The sequence below is a fragment of the Nerophis lumbriciformis genome, linkage group LG11 (genome assembly GCF_033978685.3).
Source record: "Nerophis lumbriciformis linkage group LG11, RoL_Nlum_v2.1, whole genome shotgun sequence".
Lineage (NCBI taxonomy): Eukaryota > Metazoa > Chordata > Actinopteri > Syngnathiformes > Syngnathidae > Nerophis > Nerophis lumbriciformis.
Genome location: NC_084558.2, coordinates 43,461,341 through 43,483,327, shown reverse-complemented (window position 1 = coordinate 43,483,327; position 21,987 = coordinate 43,461,341). Strand labels below are relative to the sequence as shown.

General features: G+C 40.0%; 1 protein-coding gene across 4 annotated transcripts in view; it reads right to left on the bottom strand.

The window, feature by feature from the left end:
* Positions 1-21,987, bottom strand: part of fnbp1b (formin binding protein 1b) — a 170,024-nt gene that overhangs the window by 21,524 nt on the left and 126,513 nt on the right. For 2 of the 4 annotated variants that reach the window (XM_072914153.1, XM_072914152.1), the window contains exons 10-13: positions 20,226-20,417; positions 19,206-19,394; positions 4,452-4,466; positions 4,197-4,232 (exon numbers count right to left, since the gene is read on the bottom strand). In XM_072914153.1, the coding sequence (XP_072770254.1) occupies positions 4,197-4,232; positions 4,452-4,466; positions 19,206-19,394; positions 20,226-20,417 (432 nt within the window). The remainder of the gene's footprint in view (positions 1-4,196; positions 4,233-4,451; positions 4,467-19,205; positions 19,395-20,225; positions 20,418-21,987) is intronic. The other 2 variants (XM_072914154.1, XM_061966512.2) reach the window with 1 other exon arrangement.

Below are 21,987 nucleotides of genomic sequence, written 5' to 3'. Positions count from 1 at the left end.
GCACAACATGCTAATGTGGTCGTGTGTTAGTGGTTTTGTTTTTGTTTTTTAAAAACAACAAATCTACAAGATCACAGTGAATCAAAGACTACGACTACTGCTGGGATGGCATTGGTAGTAGGATGGTTCTGTATTGTATCCAGCAAGGACTTCATGTCTACAAATGGGATGTCTGTTAGCTTAGCATAAAGGCTAAGCAGGAATACAACTTCAAGTTAGCAGGAATACAACTTCTAGAACTTGATTTGTTTATCAGTCTTGTGGATAGTCGGGAATGACTGATCGATTAATGGGGATTGATCGTACCGAGATGTGATATCAAAAACTGGTACCTCGGTTTTTGTATGCTCCACTCTTCACACGTTTTGGGTTTCAGCGAAAACTTTTTTTTCGATACCGTCTGGGTTTTTGCACAACCAAACATACTTTACTATACTATACCACTATACTAGTTTGTCCGCGTATCCAGTAACCCAACAAAGAATCACACTCGGTCTGTACTTTTTTTTTTTTTTGGTTTATTGAGTACGATCGCAAAATAATCCACCATGGGGCCGAAAAAAGTTGCGAAAGAAAAGGTGAGAAGCGCTACTGAATTCATGAAAGAACTCGTAGCAAAGTACAAGGGACGTTCTTCAGTTGTCTGTATTTCACTTTGTTTTCTGCAAAATTGTGTGTTTGTATTTACATTCCCTAGGACTGTAATAAACACTTAATTGCCGTTAGTAGCATTTTGTCCGTACTTAACTCATAATTATTAACCTTTTAAGGCCCAAGCTGTTTGTTTACATGCTTTTTTTTATTTCTCTTTGCTATTTGGGCTTATTGGACCCTAGTTAGAATAAAAACTAAGAATCATATTTTGATATGATGTACTTAGTCTATAAGTACACAAACATGTACTTCATGTTTAGTGACATGCTAATTCTCATTTTTTCCAAATTCCATTGTATGTTATACTCTTCTGACACCACCAGATGGCAGTATAAGTGTTCACATAAGTGGCCATAAGACCCCAATTCAGTAGTGTACACAATTTTGGAAATAAGAGCGAAAAGGTGCTGTCCACGCATGTGGCCACTAAGCCTTTAGAGGTTTTAAAGTGTAAAACGTAAACAAATTGCATGTCAACATTGAAAGAACAAACACATTTAGCCAGAAAGTGCTTTTTTTTAAATTTCCAGCCCTTCGCAGGCCACATAAATGATGTGGCGGTACCACGTAAAATTATTTGGTGGGCCACTTTGAAAAGGTGTGGCTGGACACTTAAAAATTGAGGTGGGTAATATAAAATGATTTGAAGGCCCACATAAATAACGAGTTGGACCACATTAAAAAGATGCGGCTAACCACATAATTAACGAGGTGGAACACATAAAATAATTTGGCGGCCACTTTAAAATGAAATGGATGGCCACGGAATTAATGAGATGGAACACATAAAATGATTTGGTGGGCGACTTTGAAAAGGTGTGGCTGGCCACTTAAAAATCAAAGTGAGTCACAAAAAAATGATTCGGCAGGCCACATAACGCATAGGACCACATTAAAAAGATGTGGCTGACCACATAAATAACGATTTGGACCACATTAAAAAGACGTGACTGTCCTCTCAAACAACGAGGTGGACCACATGAAATAATTTGGCGGCCACTTTATTTTTTCCAAATTCCATTGTATGTTATACTCTTCTGACACCATCAGATGGCAGTATACGTGTCCACATCAGTGGCCATAAGACCCCAATTCAGTAGTGTACACAATTTTGGAAATAAGAGGTAAAAGGTGCTGTCCACGCATGTGGCCACTAAGCCTTTAGAGGTAATTAATCGTGCTTAATCGCAGATAAAAAGCTTTTATTGTCAAGAAGTGTGCCTTAGAATTTGTACTACTATCAACATGGGACTGGACAGTGTTTTTTTTTTTTAACAGTGTGTATCTGTAAATTGTGTTTATGTCCATTTTGTGTTGAGCTATCTCTCACACACAAACATACTCTCACACATGTTTAAAAACACACCTACTGTAAATGACAATTTCATATCACGGTTATCAATATTATCATTATACACACTTATAAACAAGATTTTTAAACATAAATATATTGCCACGTAACGGAAAAAATATTTTATACAATAATACTCTTCTGGCTACTTAAAAGCCATGTTATTCTTATTTAAGCGTTTAAATATGTTAATCTCCTTTGTTTTAATTTGTTAAAAGTTTTAGTGTCTTTTGGGTGTGTCACTTCCGGTTTATGTGACGTACCGCAAATGAACTTCCTGTTGTCATATTGCTTTGGGTATGGGTGGCTCTGTCTAAGAGAGCACAGTCTGTAGGTTTTAAGTAGACAATTGAATGTCTTAGTTGCTCAGACAGGAATGTGTTTACACAAGTTGAATTTGGGGAATGTTGTTTTTTTAATGTAGTAAGACGTTAATGTCTCTGGTTTTCATGTTAGCATTTAAGCGAGCTGGTGCGAGCTTGCTTCTCCAGTAAATGAGCAGTGTCACCGGTCCGTGACTTTATCAAAGTGTTGTCGAACACGGTTCTACCATCATTTTAATTTAAAACGGTAATACTAACCCAGGGAAGTTTCATCATTATACTGTTTATCGTTATATACCTTGAGCCTTTATAAGAAATTAGCGTTAACGCGTTACTGTTCCGTAATTATTTGTTATTGGAAAAAATAACCTAAGTTTTCCTTTATCAGACCGTTTGGAACAGATTACTATGGAAAAAACCGAGGTACCATAAATGACTTGATAGTTCCACTACTACTACTACTATGAGAAGTACTAACGTAAAAACTCGATCAGGCAGCAGTCGGGATGATCAAACATGGCGGGATTCGCTTAGCTGTGCGATTGACTTTTAATTAGTAATAATAATAAATATATTGTTTTAGCCTAAAAACATACGCGACGATAACCAAATAAACATTTCCCCCATAGCTATCTGTTAGTTTCCTGATGGGCTGGTCCCCCACTTTATCTATTAATTGAACAATTAACATTTATTAATATATATATATATATAAATGTGTATATATATAAACGTGTATATATATATATATGTGTGTGTGTGTGTGTGTGTGTGTGTGTGTATGTATATTTATATATGTATGTATATGTATATATGTACACTAATATGTACATGTATGTGTGTATATATGTATATGCATACATTTATGTGTATATATATATACATATATATCTATGTGTATAAATGTACATATATATGTATATGCATATATTTGTGTGTATGTGTATATATATATATATATATATATATATATATATATATATATATATATATATATTGTGTGTGTGTATATATATATATATATGTATATGTGTGTATATTTATGTGTATATTTGTATATGTATGTATATGTGTATATAAGGGTGTATATGTATATATGTGTGTATATAAACATATATACATATGTGTGTAATGTGTGTGTATATGTACATATAAGTGTATATATGTATATGTATGTATATTTGTGTATATCTGTATATGTATGTATATGTGTATTGAAGGGTGTATATGTATATATGTGTGTATATAATAATGTGTACATATGTGTGTGTATATATAAATATATATACAGTGTGTATACATATATATATATGTGTGTGTGTGTGTGTGTGTGTGTGTGCATATGTATGAGTATATGTACATATAAGTGTATATATGTATGTGTGTATATTTATGTGTATATATGTATACGTGTATATGTATATATGTGTATGTATAGGTATATCTGTGTGTATATATACATGTGTACATATATGGGTGTATATATTTATACATATGTGTGTATGTATATATGAATGTGTGTATGTATATATATATACTGTATATACGTATATATGTATGTTTGAATGTATATAATACATGTGTGTGTATATATAAATATATTTGTGTATGTATGTGTGTGTGAGTATATATATATATGAAATAACATTTATTTAAAAAAAATAATAATTTGATTGATGATACAAACAGAATTAGTAGAACAACATTCCGTAACAACAACAACAACAACAACAAATGTGCATGCAGTGAGCATCTATGACGCCACATCCGATTAGTTGTGAGGACACGCCGCCATGTCCTTGAAGATGGCGGACTAGCAGGCGTGCTAACAGACAGACTAGCAGCTAAAACACAATAAATGTGATCACCTCAATGAGATTCCGGACGTGGGAATTGAGTGTGATCTGCACCACAGAGACCACACACAAAGTTGGGGAGGGGAGAACACAGCCATAACATGAAAAATAACAAATGTTGTTATGTCACAGCAGAATGAGTTCCAAAATGAAGCAACAGGAAGACTTGAGATAAGGTTACAGACACATTGTGTTACTGGGAGGGCGGGGCATGCGTGCAGTGGTCATGCCGCTACGGCGGTGTGGTTATCATACGGTCATGCTTACCAGCTTGAGAGAAAGCTTCATGGTGGGGAGGAGGGGGGGGGGTATGGCGAGGGAAGGAGCAGGAGAGAGAGAGAGAAACACAAACACTGTCAACATCCAGGGATTTATCGGGGACATGTTCCCTTCAAAAACACTATTAACACGTCTCCGGTGCGCTCGCTCTTGTCTGCTACTTGAAGATGACTAGGTAGGAGGATGAGGAGGAGGGCGATGGAGGCAGGTGAGGAGCACACAGAAGAAGATAGGGACAACACTTCCTGTGTCGCCGACGCTGTGACACAGACTGGACAGCAGAGGGCGCTACGAGCACGCGAGGCAGATGATGGAAGAGACACCTAATTAGCTTCTCTACTCGCCTAAGGAGAATCATTAGTGGAGGAAATAGTTTGGAGGTCATTTGTGACGTGGTCCTGAGAGGAGAGGAGAGGAGATGTTGTGGATACAAAGAAGAGAGCAGGTTGTGATGAGCTGCAGCAGATCAACTTTGGCATCCAAGTCCACTAAAAGGAGCCGACAACCATCAACTTTAGCCACCACTTACACTCTTTCATTCCACTACCACCATGTGGAGAAGATGCAACACCAATACACGCTAGAAACTCAATTGCAGCAATTATTAGTTTGAACCCCTCAGGAAATAAATGTTGCAAGATTTCAGCAACTCTTGTGAGACGACGGGTGTCAAAAAAAAAAAATCAATTATCGAATGAATCGCAATTATCTTTTGTAACGACTTTTAATCAATCCATCCATCCATCTATTTTCTACCGCTTATTCCCTTTTGGGGTCGCGGGGGGCGCTGGAGCCTATCTCAGCTACAATCGGGCGGAAGGCGGGGTACACCCTGGACAAGTCGCCACCTCATCGACCCTGGATCTCAGGAAACAGAGTGGACCGACACCAGCAGATGACATGGCACCCCAAACCATCACTGATGGTGGAAACTTTACACTAGACTTCAGGCAACGTGGATCCTGTGCCTCTCCTGTCTTCCTCCAGACTCTGGGACCTCGATTTCCAAAGGAAATGCAAAATTTGCATGGTTGGGTGATGGTTTGGGGTGCCATGTCATCTGCTGGTGTCGGTCCACTCTGTTTCCTGAGATCCAGGGTCAACGCAGCCGTCTACCAGCAAGTTTTAGAGCACTTCATGCTTCCTGCTGCTGACCTGCTCTATGGAGATGGAGATTTCAAGTTCCAACAGGACTTGGCGCCTGCACACAGCGCAAAATCTACCCGTGCCTGGTTTACGGACCATGATATTTCTGTTCTAAATTGGCCCGCCAACTCCCCTGACCTTAGCCCCATAGAAAATCTGTGGGGTATTGTGAAAAGGAAGATGCAGAATGCCAGACCCAAAAACGCAGAAGAGTTGAAGGCCACTATCAGAGCAACCTGGGCTCTCATAACACCTGAGCAGTGCCAGAAACTCATCGACTCCATGCCACGCCGCATTAACGCAGTAATTGAGGCAAAAGGAGCTCCAACCAAGTATTGAGTATTGTACATGCTCATATTTTTCATTTTCATACTTTTCAGTTGGCCAACATTTCTAAAAATCCCTTTTTTGTATTAGCCTTAAGTAATATTCTAATTTTGTGACACACGGAATTTTGGATTTTCATTTGTTGCCACTTCAAATCATCAAAATTAAATGAAATAAACATTTGAATGCATCAGTCTGTGTGCAATGAATAAATATAATGTACAAGTTACACCTTTTGAATGCAATTACTGAAATAAATCAAGTTTTTCAAAATATTCTAATTTACTGGCTTTTACCTGTATATTGAGTAAAACATGCTTGAAACCAGAATATCAACTGTTGCAAAGCTGTGTCATCAACACTCACAAGTATAAAACTACTTTTTCAAAGTAATCATTTCTTATTTCAAGCATGAAAAAAAAAATCATCATGCCGAGCGCATATCATTATGTCAAGATAATAACACTAGCATTTACTTAATTTAAAGGGGAACATTATCACCAGACCTATGTAAGCGTCAATATATACCATGATGTTGCAGAAAAAAGACCATATATTTTTTTAACCGATTTCCGAACTCTAAATGGGTGAATTTTGGCGAATTAAACGCCTTTCTAATATTCGCTCTCGGAGCGTTGTGACGTCACATCGGGAAGCAATCCGCCATTTTCTCAAACACATCATCGTCGGTGTGTTGTCGGAGGGTGTAACAACACGAACAGGGACGCACTCAAGTTGCACCAGTGGCCCAAAGATGCGAAAGTGGCAAGAAATTGGACGACATTTGTTCAGAATACGAGGGTGTGGGGAAAGCCGACGAAATGGTCAGTCGTTTGTTCCGCACACTTTACCGACGAAAGCTATGCTACGACAGAGATGGCAAGAATGTGTGGATACCCTGCGACACTCAAAGCAGATGCATTTCCAACGATAAAGTCAAAGAAATCTGCCGCCAGACCCCCATTGAATCTGCCGGAGTGTGTGAGCTATTCAGGGACAAAGAACCTCAGTAGCACAGCAAGCAATGGCGGCAGTTTGTTCCTGCAGACGAGCGAGCTAAACCCCCTGGATGTCTTGGCTCACACCGTCCCTTATGCCACCGAAGGTGATCAAGAGAAGAATATCGACTCTAGCTTCCCTGGCCTGCTGACATCAACTCCAAAACTGGACAGATCAGCTTTCAGGAAAATAGAGCGGATGAGGGTATGTCTACAGAATATATTAATTGATGAAAACGTTATTCATTACTCGCGGTTTTACATAAATTATTATACATAAAACTGTGTTTACCAATAATTTAGCTTAAAAACATTTATTTTTTTCAATCATTCGAGTACATTCGGGTAGTCTTGTGTAATGCAGTATTTTGTGTCTATTTAGGTATGGTTAACCTGAGTGCTGAAATCGTAGAAAAATATATGTTCTTAGCGCGCCTGAAATGGGCTGTCTGCACTCTCAAAGTGCATGTTGTTGCCAAATGTATTTCATATGCTGTAAACCTAGTTCATAGTTGTTAGTAATTATCTTATCAGACAGTGTTAAGCCGCTGAAATCCGAGTCTGAATCCGAGCTAATGTCGCTACACCTTGCTGATTGTTTGTATTGGCATCACTATGTGACGTCACAGGAAAATGGACGGGTGTATATAACAATGGTTAAAATCAGGCACTTTTAAGCTTTTTTTAGGGATATTGCGTGATGGGTAAAATTTGAAAAAAACTTCAAAAAATAAAATAAGCCACTGGGAACTGATTTTTAATGGTTTTAACCATTCTGAAATTATGATAATGTTCCCCTTTAAGAAAAGTTGCTTTTGCATAATATTGCGAAACAAAACGCCAGATATGTCTTACCTTGTACACACACCACAATAATACTTGTATGTTTAATGCGCCGACAATCCATCAAGCGGTGCAGCTTCATAGCTTACCAAAGTCGTACTAAAACTTACACCGGGATTCTATTTGTATTGTTTCATTTTCACAAATTCCCCGGTAAATTCACCAAAACGTCACCGTGGAGTTATTGCGTCTGCTTAGCTGATTGGAGAGCTAGCTTCTGCAGCTGGTGGGTCCATGACGATGACTTCTGTTTTGTTTGATCAGCCGTTTTACTGCCCGTGTTACAGACACCGTTTGGAAACAATTATGTAAATAAACATTTACAGAGTCGTTCTGTGTAAATTGCTCATTTCGCAACGTATTTATCTGCGGCTATTACCGTATTTTTCGGACTATAAGTCGCAGTTTTTTTCATAGTTTGGCCGGGCTCCAGTGCGATTTATATATGTTTTTTTCATAAATCAGGCACTTTGAAGCTTTTTTTAGGGATATTGCGTGATGGGTAAAATTTTGAAAAAAACTTTGAAAAATAAAATAAGCCACAGGGAACTGATTTTTAATGGTTTTAACCCTTCTGAAATTGTGATAATGTTCCCCTTCAAGGCTAATTTTACTTGTTTTGGAAAGTCTTGACAAGCCAAATGTTCTTGTTCTATTGGCAGATAATTTTGCTTAGTTCAAGTAAGATACCCCTAATTTTTGTATTTCTTTTTTCTTGTTTTTGAAGACTGACTTTTTGCAGTGTGGACCATGCGGAGTCCTAAAAACAGACATAGATAGACATGTATATTATGGGGTGTCTTGCCAAACACACATGAAGCGCTGGAAGGGTGACTTCAGAGCACCCAGACCCAAAGTGCCAACTTCAGGCACGCATCAAACAAAAAAAGATGGGAATTGACCTCGGGAGGAATTCAGCGACGGAAGCCCGGAACAAAACCAGCCGCGGGACAACATGGCAAACAACACGGGACGTCAAGCCGGTACATGTGATGAGGATGAAGTCATGGCCTCTGCGATCACATGCGGCGATCCAGGCCAACGCCACAGACAGTAACCTCTTTGAAGCGGCGTGCCCCTCGCCGTCCTCGCTCACTTACGACATATTGCCTGGCTTCGAACGCGTACGTGGGCCGGCCCAGGGTCCTCTTCATGAGTTCTTTGTGACGAGCGAGCGAGCGCGGCGATTGCTGCTGCTGCTGCTGCTGGGCGGTCGTCGGAGAGAACACAGCTGGAGTCAGTGCGGGCATCTTAACACTCTAAGACACATTCCATGTACGCACGGACAAACTTGATGGTGGACCGGACCGCTAACGCTCCGACAGCAGACGTCAAGGTGGATTTCACTTCAAAGCAGTGCTTCTCAAACAGTGGGAGAGTGGGGATGGGTACCGTTCACATTTGAACGGAGATGATACCGATTCCTGCTACCCGGGAATTATAAAAAGGGTACTCAACGGTAGCAATTTTCGCAACTTTTGTTTGTGTTATTAAATATTAATTGTTAATAATAAAACATATTTATTATTAGATTTAAAAATGCGTTTATTATGATAACTGCTGTCCAGTTGTTTTATTATATTATATTTGTATTATTATATTTATATTCTATATATTTTCTTTTATTAGCACATTTCTGAGTCTCATTTGCAAGTCCAAGACGTTAGAGGGCAGTACACTGCAAAAACTGAAATCTAAGTAAGATGAAATATCTCAAATAAGGGTGATATTTGCTTATTTTCTGACTGATAAGATAATTCTTCTCACTAAGCAGATTTTATGTTGGAGTGTTTTACCTGTTTTAAGGGTTTTGGTCCTAAATGATCTCAGTAAGATATTACAGCTTGTTGCTGAGATTTGATGACCTATATTGAGTAAAACATGCTTGAAACTAGAATATCAACTGTTGCAAAGCTGTGTCATCAACACTCACAAGTATAAAACTACTTTTTTAAAGTAATCATTTCTTACTTCAAGCATGAAAACAAAAATCATGATGCCGAGCGCATATCATTATGTCAAGATAATGACACTAGCATTTACTTAATTTAAGAATATTTTTCAACATATTGAGCAAAAAGGTCTCTTTTTTTTTTCTACCAAGAAAAGTGCACTTGTTATTAGTGACAATATACTTATTGTAAGGTATTTTTGGGTTCATTGAGGTTAGCTAATTTTACTTGTTTTGGAAAGTCTTGACAAGCCAAATTTTCTTGTTCTATTGGCAGATAATTTTGCTTAGTTCAAGTGAAATACCTCTCATTTTTGTACTATTTTTTCTTGTTTTTTTCTTGTTTTTGAACACTGACTTTTTGCAGTGTAGTGCATCGTTTCTTCATGGTGTGTGGGTTATTTCAGTCATTGCACCCTAAAAAGTGTTAATACTGTAAGTACTGTACTTTATTACACCACATTCGTTTTCATTAACAAATTTGAAAGTGTGGAAATTCAAAAGTTAAAATCCCTAATGCTAATCAGTAGCGTAGTTTTGCCGATATCCGATATTTCGATATTGTCCAACTCTTAATTACCGATTCCGATATCAACCGATACCGATATATACAGTCGTGGAATTAACACATTATTATGCCTAATTTTGTTGTGATGCCCCGCTGGATGCATTAAACAATGTAACAAGGTTTTCCAAAATAAATCAACTCAAGTTATGGAAATAAATGCCAACATGGCACTGCCATATTTATTATTGAAGTCACAAAGAACTATTTTGAAAATGACAGATAAAATAAATAAACTGTGGGCCTGACTTAAAGTAATTTGAGACCCACTGTCCTAGTGTGTGCCAATGGAGTTCAATTAACGCCACCATGACCAAACCGCACCAAATTTACTTGGAACCGAACCGGGACCACCCAAACCCTAAATGGTGTTAGCTTCCGCTGCCAGTGGGACAGTGAGGCTGGATTATCTGCTAGTTGTGTTGTATCCAACACTAATGTATCGCTCATGACACCAACGTGTATAACCATGTAACATATACAAGTTACTATCAGACACTCAATTGGATGAAATGAGACATGGGGAAAGAGAGCAGCTTAACTTCAATGAGCCCCTAAGGTTATGTGTTATACACCATATCAATGATATACATTTATATTTAGATGATATTAACACTATCATGATAATGCATGTTGTTGATTTCCTGCTGTGTCCGGCAAACAAGCCAATGTAGCAACGTGCATCCTCTCTGGCGAGCTCGCCGCTAACGTCCCTCCGCAGTGCAAATCTGCTTCTACATCAATAATTTCTCGCCTCTGTAGTGGCAAATCCTTTACGTTTCTGAAACTGAAGTACAAGGAATATCTAAACAGCCTCCACATAATAGGAGGATACAAAAAAGCATTGCTCACCACGAAGCTAGAGGTCTTGAATGTAAACAGAGGTGGGCGAATCGATACGAATATCGACAGTAACGATACCAAGTATATCACTATATGGTCAACACGACCTAACTAATGTTTTTTTGTTACTTTTTACAAACTCCAACAATAAGAGCCAATAGTACTTTTAGCTTTTGTTCAGTTATTTTGCACATTTTGTATATAATAAAAACAAATATGAAAACAATTAAAATATTTATTTGATATTGTTACATTGCCATCCTAAGTTTTTGTGAGATGATAATTGTGATCAAATATTGAATCATTCAATGATAAAAAAAATTGAAAAAAGTATAAGTATCAGCATTGGTGTTACCAATACTGCCCCTGTAACTACCGTATTTTTCGGAGTATAAGTCGCACCTGCCAAAAATGCATAATAAAGAAGAAAAAAACATATATAAATCGCACTGGAGCCCGGCCAAACTATGAAAAAAAACTGCGACTTATAGTCCGAAAAATACGGTACTTGGTATTGGATAAATACTCAACTTTGTAGTATCGTCCAAAGCACTGAAACACCTACTCAGTGGCCTAGCGGTTATAGTGTCCGCCCTGAGATCGGTAGGTCGTGAGTTCAAACCGCGGCCGAGTCATACCAAAGACTATAAAAATGGGACCCGTTACCTCCCTGCGTGGCACTCAGCATCAAGGGTTGGAATTGGGGGTTAAATCACCAAAAATGATTCCCGGGCGCGGCCACCGGTGCTGCTCACTGCTCCCCTCACCTCCCAGGGGGTGAACAAGGGTATGGGTCAGATGCAGAAGACACATTTCACCACACCTAGTGTGTGTGTGACTATCATTGGTACTTTAACTTTTAACTTAAGACTAGAATAAGGGCTTACAGCATTTTAACAGAACCACGTTACAACAGAAAGTAACAGGATGTCAACAGTAAATTTGTAGATTATTAATAGTTTTGAGAAAATAATACAACTTGAAATGGTGTTGTTACAGTGACGTGCAGTCACTAGAGGCAGGTGAGGCCCCTCATGGAAAGAAAAAAAAAAGTAAAAATAAAGAAAAGAAAAAAATTGTTATATGTATCCAGTGATTATACTATAAAGTTATTTTCCATTTAACTTCACCAGTTTTAGATTATTTATATTCAAAATCGCTGAATTTTCACATTTGCCGTTCAAATACTGAGAAGAGACGGTGCGGTGACAGGAGCCAGTTGAGGCACGTCACTCAGTGCCTCAACATGGATTGCGCAATGACTCGGCTAACTGCTGGCCTGCTGTCCAGTGAGACTGTATTGCTATATGAATTATATTATACATTTCCATAGTTTAGTTAGCTGAGGTATATAATGTACAGTGTATTTTGTCAACAACTGTATGTGTGTAAAGTATTTCTTGTGCTGAGCGATCATAAAACGGCTGCAGAAGACGCACTGGCTGAGGCTCGCCTCCTGCACCCCCGCCTTGGAATTGTTATGTCAAATAAAGCCCACACTTAAATTTTCCACGTGCAAGATTGAATCTATTTAAAAAAATTATTTCATAAGAAGCCAAAAAGTGCAAAAACAATAATGTTGGTGTTGGAGGAGTTGTGAATGACTGCAGGGACACAACATTAGGTACACCTGCAGACTGCAGGTGTACCTAATTCACAACTCCTCCAACACGAACATTACCGGTATTGTTTTTGCACTTTTTGGCTTCTTATTAAATAACTTTTGTAACCTATTTTCATGGGCTTTCCTCTTTGTGATGTTAAGTTCCTGTTATGCGCTGTTATACAGTATATGCCTTGAGCTCTTATTTTGAAGGCGCTAAGAGCGGAAGTGATGTCACGTTGCGGAGGTTTTTGAAAGAAGGTAAATAAAGTGGTCCTCGTGTAAACTGGAGTCTCCGTGTTTGTTATTTTGTAGTTTCATACAGTATAGGCGACATTTATAAACCCTCGGTTACACTTTTTTAAATAGATTCAATCTTGCACGTGGAAAGTTGAAGTGAGGGCTTTAGTTGCGGCGCATGGACTTAATTTCTAAGTAAAGGTAAGACCATAATAAAGTTTTTTTTATTAAATGTGCTTTTTTGTGTGCTACAGTTTGTATGTGTAAAGTTAAAGTTAACTTAAAGTACCAATGATTGTCACACACACACTAGGTGTAATGAAATTTGTCCTCTGCATTTGACCCATCCCCTTGATCACCCCCTGGGAGGTGAGGGGAGCAGTGGGCAGCAGCGGCGCCGCGCCCGGGAATAATTTTTGGTGATTTAATAACCCCCAATTCCAAGCCTTGATGCTGAGTGCCAAGCAGGGAAGAATGCTGGTATGAGCTTTTAAACATAACCCGTTAACTGCTGCCAATCAAATGGTGAATAAGATACTCTTTAGGGTTCATATGTTTGTAAATCTGACTGTGATGAAGTCAGTGCCTCACCAGCCATCAACCTCACCGCACGTCACTGTGTTGTTATCGCGTGCCTCAGCAGCCAAATTAGTGTTAAAAAAAAGTTGTTTTTTAAAAAAGTAGTAAATTTTTTATAAGAGGTTTTTAGGCCATCTCCTTGCTTACTCGCTGCGGGTATACATCATATGTCAGCAATTTTTTTGAAAAGGTTTTATTATAACTATTACACAAAATAATCTGTTTGAATGGAGAATCATGTTGATGGGATCAAATCATGAGGAGACCCAAGATTCCCAAGGGTTTTAGCTGGTCAGATCTGCAACCTATGAAATCTATGAAACGCAGCAGAAGTCAAACATGAATGATGGAAATCTGAATCAGATCGAGGGGCCTTTTTTTAAAAATCACACTTCTAGTGTCGCAGCACTCGCGCTTTCAAGAGAACCTGCACTTCCTGTCACGCAGAAAGGAATAAAAAAAACACTTCCGTTTTTCTCTCTCAGCAGCCCCTCAATGGTTTCCTCTACGATATTTACTCTTGCATTGTTCTGTTCGCATGTTCCCAGCCATTCATACGAAGCTCCTTTTACTTTCAATAGCCGCTGCCCTTTTCAAAACACGAGCGTAAACAAAAAGAGTTATTTATGGAGGGCGGAAGGAACGCGGCGGCTAACACCCGTTCCTGAGGTCAGGGTGAACGGCGATGGCAAGGTGCGCTCTGACCTTCCAGCAGGGGGCTGGGGGGATGATTACGCCCGACGAGACCCTGCTTCTGTCGCTGCTGATAACCCACCAGGAAAGACCTTCTTTTTTTTTCCCCCCCTCCCTTTTTAATGTGCAAAGGACAATCTGCCGCCAGGAAAGTAAGTCTGATCATGTTTTAGTCAAAGATGGCTCAGGCGTAGTGCGAGTGTCTGCCAACAGGGAGGGAGGGAGGGAGGGTCACAGTGAGTTTTGAAAAGGAAGAATGACCACACAGGATGAGGACACTGCTGGTGAGTAAGACAGGCACCACTGATTCGTAGTATGGTAGAAAGAAAAGAAAAAAATCCATCCACACTGTATGGGCAACACAATTTGTCCGGTTTTAAAGTCACATCACACCTGCTTAAAAGGAATGTGGAAGAAATAGGAGCACTCCAAAGCAGCGGGTGGTAGTATAGTCTGTGCACTTTCAAAAACGGGTGCATTAAGAAAAATCCTAGTCAGGATGTAGCGATAAACATTGTAAAACTTGATTAATTACCGTATTTTCCGGTCCATAGGATGCACCGGATTATAAGCCGCACTGCCGATGAACGGTCTATTTTCGATCTTTTGTCATATATAAGGCGCATCGGATTATAGGGCGCATTAAAAGAGTCATATTATTTTTTTTTTCTAAATGTAAAAGACTTCCTTGTGGTCTACATCAGTGTTTTTCAACCTTTTTTGAGCCAAGGCACATTTTCTGCGTTGAAAAAATGCGGAGGCACACCACCAGCAGAAATCAATAAAAAAAACGAAACTCAGTTGACAGTAAAAAGTCGTTGTGGCAATTGTTGGATATGACTTTAAACCATAACCAAGCATGCATCAATATAGCTCTTGTCTCAAAGTAGGTGTACTGTCACCACCTGTCACATCACGCCCTGACTTATTTGGAGTTTTTTTGCTGTTTTCCTGTGTTTTAGTTCTTGTCTTGCGCTCCTATTTTGGTGGCTTTTCCTTTTTTTTTGGTATTTTCCTGTAGCAGTTTCATGTCTTCCTTTGAGCGATATTTCCCGCATCTACTTTGTTTTAGCAATCAAGAATATGTCAGTTGTTTTTATCCTTCTTTGTGGGGACATTGTTGATTGTCATGTCATGTTCGGATGTGCATTGTGGACGCCGTCTTTGCTCCGCAGTAAGTCTTTGCTGTCGTCCAGCATTCTGGTTTTGTTTACTTTGTAGCCAGTTCAGTTTTAGTTTCGTTCTGCATAGCCTTCCCTAAGCTTCAATGCCTTTTCTTAGGGGCACTCACCTGTTTGTTTATTTTTGATTTAAGCATTAGACACCTTTTTACCTGCACACTGCCTCACGCTGTTTCCGACATCTACAAAGCGATTAGCTACCGGCTGCCACCTACTGATATGGAAGAGTATTACACGGTTACGCTGCCGAGCTCTAGACAGCACCGACACATCATTTGCAGACTATAATTACTGGTTTGCAAAAAATACTTTTAACCCAAATAGGTGAATTTAGATAATCTCCCACGGCACGCCAGACTGTATCTCGCGGCACAGTGGTTGAAAAACACTAGTCTACATAACATGTAATGGTGGTTCTTTGCTCAAAATGTTGCATAGATGATGTTTTACAGATCATCTTCAAGCCGCTTTCGGACAGTCTCTTCCAGATGTGCCGTTTTGTGGGCGGTCTTATTTACGTGGCTCACCTTCGACAGCGTCTCCTCCCCGTCATCTTTGTTGTAGCGGTGTAGCGTGCAAGGACGGGAGTGGAAGAAGTGTCAAAAGATGGAGCTAACTGTTTTAATGACATTCAGACTTTACTTCAATCAATAACGGAGCAGCATCTCCTCATCATTAAACAACAACAACGCAGGAAATGTGTCCCGTGAAAAAACCGTCCGACCGGAACTCTCTAATAACTAAAGATCCTTGAGTGAATAATGTAAAATCACTACACCGGTATGTTTTAGCGCATTCATGGTGAGTTTACTGACAGATATAAGTAAGAACTTTACACTACTTTATACTAGAAATGACAACAGCGGAGGATGAATGTCCCATAACAAAAAGATAGAGGAAAAAAAAGAAGCTTATCGACTACGGGGGATGCGCGCAATTTTTCAGGACTTATGCAGATCCCAAATACAGATCAGCAGGTACCAGAAGTTAAAGGGGAACATTATCACCAGACCTATGTAAGCGTCAATATATACCTTGATGTTGCAAAAAAAAGACCATATTTTTTTTTTTACCGATTTCCGAACTCTAAATGGGTGAATTTTGGCGAATTAAACACCTTTCTATTATTCGCTCTCGGAGCGATGACGTCACAACGTGACGTCACATCGGGAAGCAATCCGCCATTTTCTCACTTTCGTCGGTGTTTTGTCGGAGGGTGTAACAACACGAACAGGGACGGATTCAAGTTGCACCAGTGGCCCAAAGATGCGAAAGTGGCAAGAAATTGGACGAAATTTGTTCAAAATACGAGGCTGTGGGGAAAGCCGACGAAATGGTCAGTCGTTTGTTCCGCACACTTTACCGACGAAAGCTATGCTACGACAGAGATGGCAAGAATGTGTGGATATCCTGCGACACTCAAAGCAGATGCTGACATCAACTCCAAAACTGGACAGATCAGCTTTCAGGAAAAGAGAGCGGATGAGGGTATGTCTACAGAATATATTATTTGATGAAAACGTTATTCATTACTCGTGGTTTTACGTAAATTATTATACATAAACTGTGTTTACCAATAATTTAGCTTAAAAACATTTATTTTTTTCAATCATTCGAGTACATTCGGGTAGTCTTGTGTAATGCAGTATTTTGTGTCTATTTAGGTATGGTTAACCTGAGTGCAGAAATCGTGGAAAAATATATGTTCTTAGCGCGCCTGAAATGGGCTGTCTGCACTCTCAAAGTGCATGTTGTTGCCAAATGTATTTCATATGCTGTAAACCTAGTTCATAGTTGTTAGTTTCCTTTAATGCCAAACAAACACATACCAATCGTTGGTTAGAAGGCGATCGCCGAATTCGTCCTCGCTTTCTCCCGTGTCGCTGGCTGTCGTGTCGTTTTCGTCGGTTTCGCTTGCATACGGTTCAAACCGATATGGCTCAATAGCTTCAGTTTCTTCTTCAATTTCGTTTTCGCTACCTGCCTCCACACTACAACCATCCGTTTCAATACATTCGTAATCTGTTGAATCGCTTAAGCCGCTGAAATCAGAGTCTGAATCCGAGCTAATGTCGCTACACCTTGCTGTTTGTTTGTATTGGCATCACTATGTGACGTCACAGGAAAATGGACGGGTGTATATAACGATGGTTAAAATCAGGCACTTTGAAGCTTTTTTTAGGGATATTGCGTGATGGGTAAAATTTTGAAAAAAACTTCGAAAAATAAAATAAGCCACTGGGAACTGATTTTTAATGGTTTTAACCATTCTGAAATTGTGATAATGTTCCCCTTTAAGAAAAGTTGCTTTTGCATAATATTGCGAAACAAAACGCCAGATAATATGTCTTACCTTGTACACACACCACAATAATACTTGTATGTTTAATGCGCCGACAATCCATCAAGCGGTGCAGCTTCATAGCTTACCAAAGTCGTACTAAAACTTACACCGGGGTTCTATTTGTATTGTTTCATTTTCACAAATTCCCCGGTAAATTCACCAAAACGTCACCGTGGAGTTATTGAGTCTGCTTAGCTGATTGGAGAGCTAGCTTCCGCAGCTGGTGGGTCCATGACGATGACTTCTGTTTTGTTTGATCAGCCGTTTTACTGCCCGTGTTACAGACACCGTTTGGAAACAATTATGTAAATAAACATTTACAGAGTCGTTCTGTGTAAATTGCTCATTTCGCAACGTATTTATCTGCGGCTATTACCGTATTTTTCGGACTATAAGTCGCAGTTTTTTTCATAGTTTGGCCGGGCTCCAGTGTGATTTATATATGTTTTTTTCATAAATCAGGCACTTTGAAGCTTTTTTTAGGGATATTGCGTGATGGGTAAAATTTTGAAAAAAACTTCGAAAAATAAAATAAGCCACAGGGAACTGATTTTTAATGGTTTTAACCCTTCTGAAATTGTGATAATGTTCCTCTTTAAGGTATTTTTGGGTTCATTGAGGTTAGTTAATTTTACTTGTTTTGGAAAGTCTTGACAAGCCAAATGTTCTTGTTCTATTGGCAGATCATTTTGCTTAGTTCAAGTAAAATACCCCTAATTTTTGTATTTCTTTTTTCTTGTTTTTGAAGACTGACTTTTTGCAGTGTGGACCATAAGGAGTCCTAAAGACAGACATAGATAGACATGTATATTATGGGGTGTCTTGCCAAACACACATGAAGCGCTGGAAGGGTGACGATGACTTCTGTTTTGTTTGATCATCCGTTTTACTGCCCGTGTTACAGACACCGTTTGGAAACAATTATGTAAATAAACATTTACAGAGTCGTTCTGTGTAAATTGCTCATTTTGCAACGTATTTATCTGCGGCTATTACCGTATTTTTCGGACTATAAGTCGCAGTTTTTTTCATAGTTTGGCCGCGCTCCAGTGCGATTTATATATGTTTTTTTCCTTCTTTATTATGCATTTTCGGCAGGTGCGACTTATACTCCGAAAAATACGGTATATGGAAATTATTTTGGGGGTTTTTCTCAAATTAAGTGGGTGCGGCTTGTGTACCAGTGCACTCCATAGCCCTGAAAATACGGTATTTTCAGGAATGAAGCCTATCTCCCTGAGAACCAGTGTCCGCTTTTGTAAGAGGCTCACTATTTGAGGAAAGGCGGCATGCATTCAGTCCATGATGGTGGTCACTGACTAGTTCCAATGGTGTTCGCCCATACAGTGTGGAAGGTGTAGCGTTGAGGCGCAGAAGACACGCGAGCATGCTCAAAGCGAGGCGGACACACACAAACACGCACACTTACCCCTCGCCTCAGGCTCCGGAGGCAGTGCATTTTGGGTTTGGACGCCATGAAGTCGTTGAGGCGGTGGGAGAGGGGCTCCTTGTGCTGCTTGGGAGACTGGGAGTCGTTGGGAACAGCAGAGGGTGAGGGCGGGGATGAGGCTGGTGGGGCAGGTGGGGGCTGGCGGGGGGACGTTAACAGGGACATAAGCTACCGGTAAGAGACGGGAGCCGTCACGGACCAGAGGAAGAAAATCATGGAGGATTTCCATGGTAAAAAAAAGGACAAAGGAGGACAAGGAGGAGGGAACACAAAACCAAATAAATAAGCCTCCTCGACAAATATTAACCTGATTAATGAGGTCATGTCAACATTATCAGTGGAAATGCATAAAACACAAAAAAAGTAGTAGCGTGAGGACAAAGCATGGGTGTGTCAAAGCAAGCGGCCATGATGTTTTAGTATGAGCGCATGCAGGCTAAGCTTCCACTTTGGGAACATTTTCACTCTTTTTTTTTTTTAGTCGAAACCTCACGACATGCCTACTAGGACGGGCTTCATTTTTAAGAAACCAAAACTACTAGCCAGTCCCAAAAAAACGCTCCTCGACGGGTCAGGAGAGAGATGAAGCGTGGGGTTTTTAGTGACGTCATGCATCGGCCAAACAAAAGCAAACTAGTGGCGTGTCGTCAAAGAAATACTGAGCTCCTCCTGTGCTCACTTAAGTGTGTGTGTGCTGCAAAAACCTCCTCCTACATGGCACAGGTGCTAAATGTGAGCGTACCACCAGCCCGTTAGACACAAGTCAGTTCAGAGTGGATGTGGGTCAGTGGAGAAGAGAGAAAGTGTTATTCATGTCGTCACAATGAGTGTGTCCGCAGTGGGAAGGTGGAAATGCATTAGTGTGTGTTACAGTGGGGATGCTCCACGTCGGTAAGGGTGATTGCCAGACAGGAGGAAAATAAATCACCATCAAATATGCAAACACTAGCAGAGACCCTGCAAGCTGACACATTGTGAGGTTTTTTTCTTGTGTGTTACCTTGTTTTTGTTCTTAATGAAAGGCCACAGCTTGCCCTTGCTCTTGCCGGTAGGTCTCTCTTTGCCGTCCCGCGAGTTGGTCAGGCTCGTGTCGGACGCCGTCCTCGTCATGGCCTGCCCGTAGTCCTCAAACTCCACGTCTCCCGGGGGCTCAAAGCCGGACTTGTAGGACTCCACCACCTGCTTGGAGTCCTGGGCACAGAAGGCATGTACGGTTTTAGTGCGGCATCCAAGAAAAGCATCAGTGATGCGTTTGCAGAACGGTATTGCGTTGCATTTGGCCTCAATAAAGACAGTCCAATAAACAACAGAGTAAAGACAATAAGGAGAATTAAAGCTGCAAGCAGCGATGGACGGGACCGACTTTGACGGCACATAAAATCCAAACCGGAGCAGTAATTAAAACTCTTTGGTCAACTTTTAATCAGAAGGGTTCAATCTCTCTCCTGTGCTAGTTTGAAGCCGACACGACAAACGTGTCAGAGGAGATGATGTTTGAAAAAAGGTGACCGGTTTTTACAAAACTTTTGTTTTGAAGGGGGAATTGCAAACTTCCTGTTGATTTTTGCTGGGGGTTGTCAATGAATGATGTAATGTAGGTCTAAGTGAAACCTACATAGAGGTTTTTGTTTCATGTCTCTAGGACATTCCTACTGGAAGTTACAGGCAGTTTTGTCTGACTTTTCTTCCTAGGAGCAGTTGTGTCTGTGTTTTCTTCCTAGGGGGCGCTAGAGCGCAATTTTGAGTTTTTTTTTTTTTTTTATTAGATCGCAATTTCTGCCAGTCCTGATGTGTGTCTAGTTTGGTGAGTATTGAAGCATGTTAAGGGGGTCAAATTACAGCTCAAAGAGGCAAAAGTGACTGTTTTTATAAAACTTTTGTTTTGAAGGGGGAATTGCCAACTTTCTGTTGATTTTTGCAGAAGGATGTCAATGTATGAAATCTAGGTCTCAATCAGACCTACATACAGGTTTTTCTTTCATGTCTCTACGACATTCTTACCGGAAGTTACAAGCAGTTTTGTCTGTGTTTTTTCCTAGGGGGGCGCTAAAGCGCAATTTTGAGTTTTGGGGTTTGGTTTTTATATTAGATGGCAATTTTCGCCAGTCCTGATGTGTGTGTCAAATGTGGTTGAGTTTTGAAGCATGTTAAGGGGGTCAAATTACAGCTCAAAGAGGCGGCGGAATAATAATAATAAAACCTTACAACTACAATAGGGTCCTCTGTCCCAAAGGGACATTGCGGTCCCTAATAATTAGTAACATGTTTAAAATAAAAAAGGGATATAAACCAGGTCCCTTTTTTTTTAATTATTTTTTTAAATTTATTTTTACCAAATAAAATTGCTTCGAGGTCGGTAAGCACAACCAGAATTATGCCGTACGTTAGGCGCACCGGGTTATAAGGCGCACTGTCGAGTTTTGAGAAAATGAAAGGATTTTAAGTGCGCCATAAAGTCCGAAAATTTTGCACATACTCCTTGTACATACATTTTTGTATATTTATCCTGAATTCGCTCACCTGGTTTATCCATCCATCCATCCATTTTCTACCACTTATTCCCTTCGGGGTCGCGGGGGGCGCTGGAGCCTATCTCAGCTACAATCGGGCGGAAGGCGGCGTACGCCCTGGACAAGTCGCCACCTCATCACAGGGCCAACACAGATAGACAGACAACATTCACACTCACATTCACACACTAGGGACCATTTTAGTGTTGCCAATCAACCTATCCCCAGGTGCATGTCTTTGGAGGTGGGAG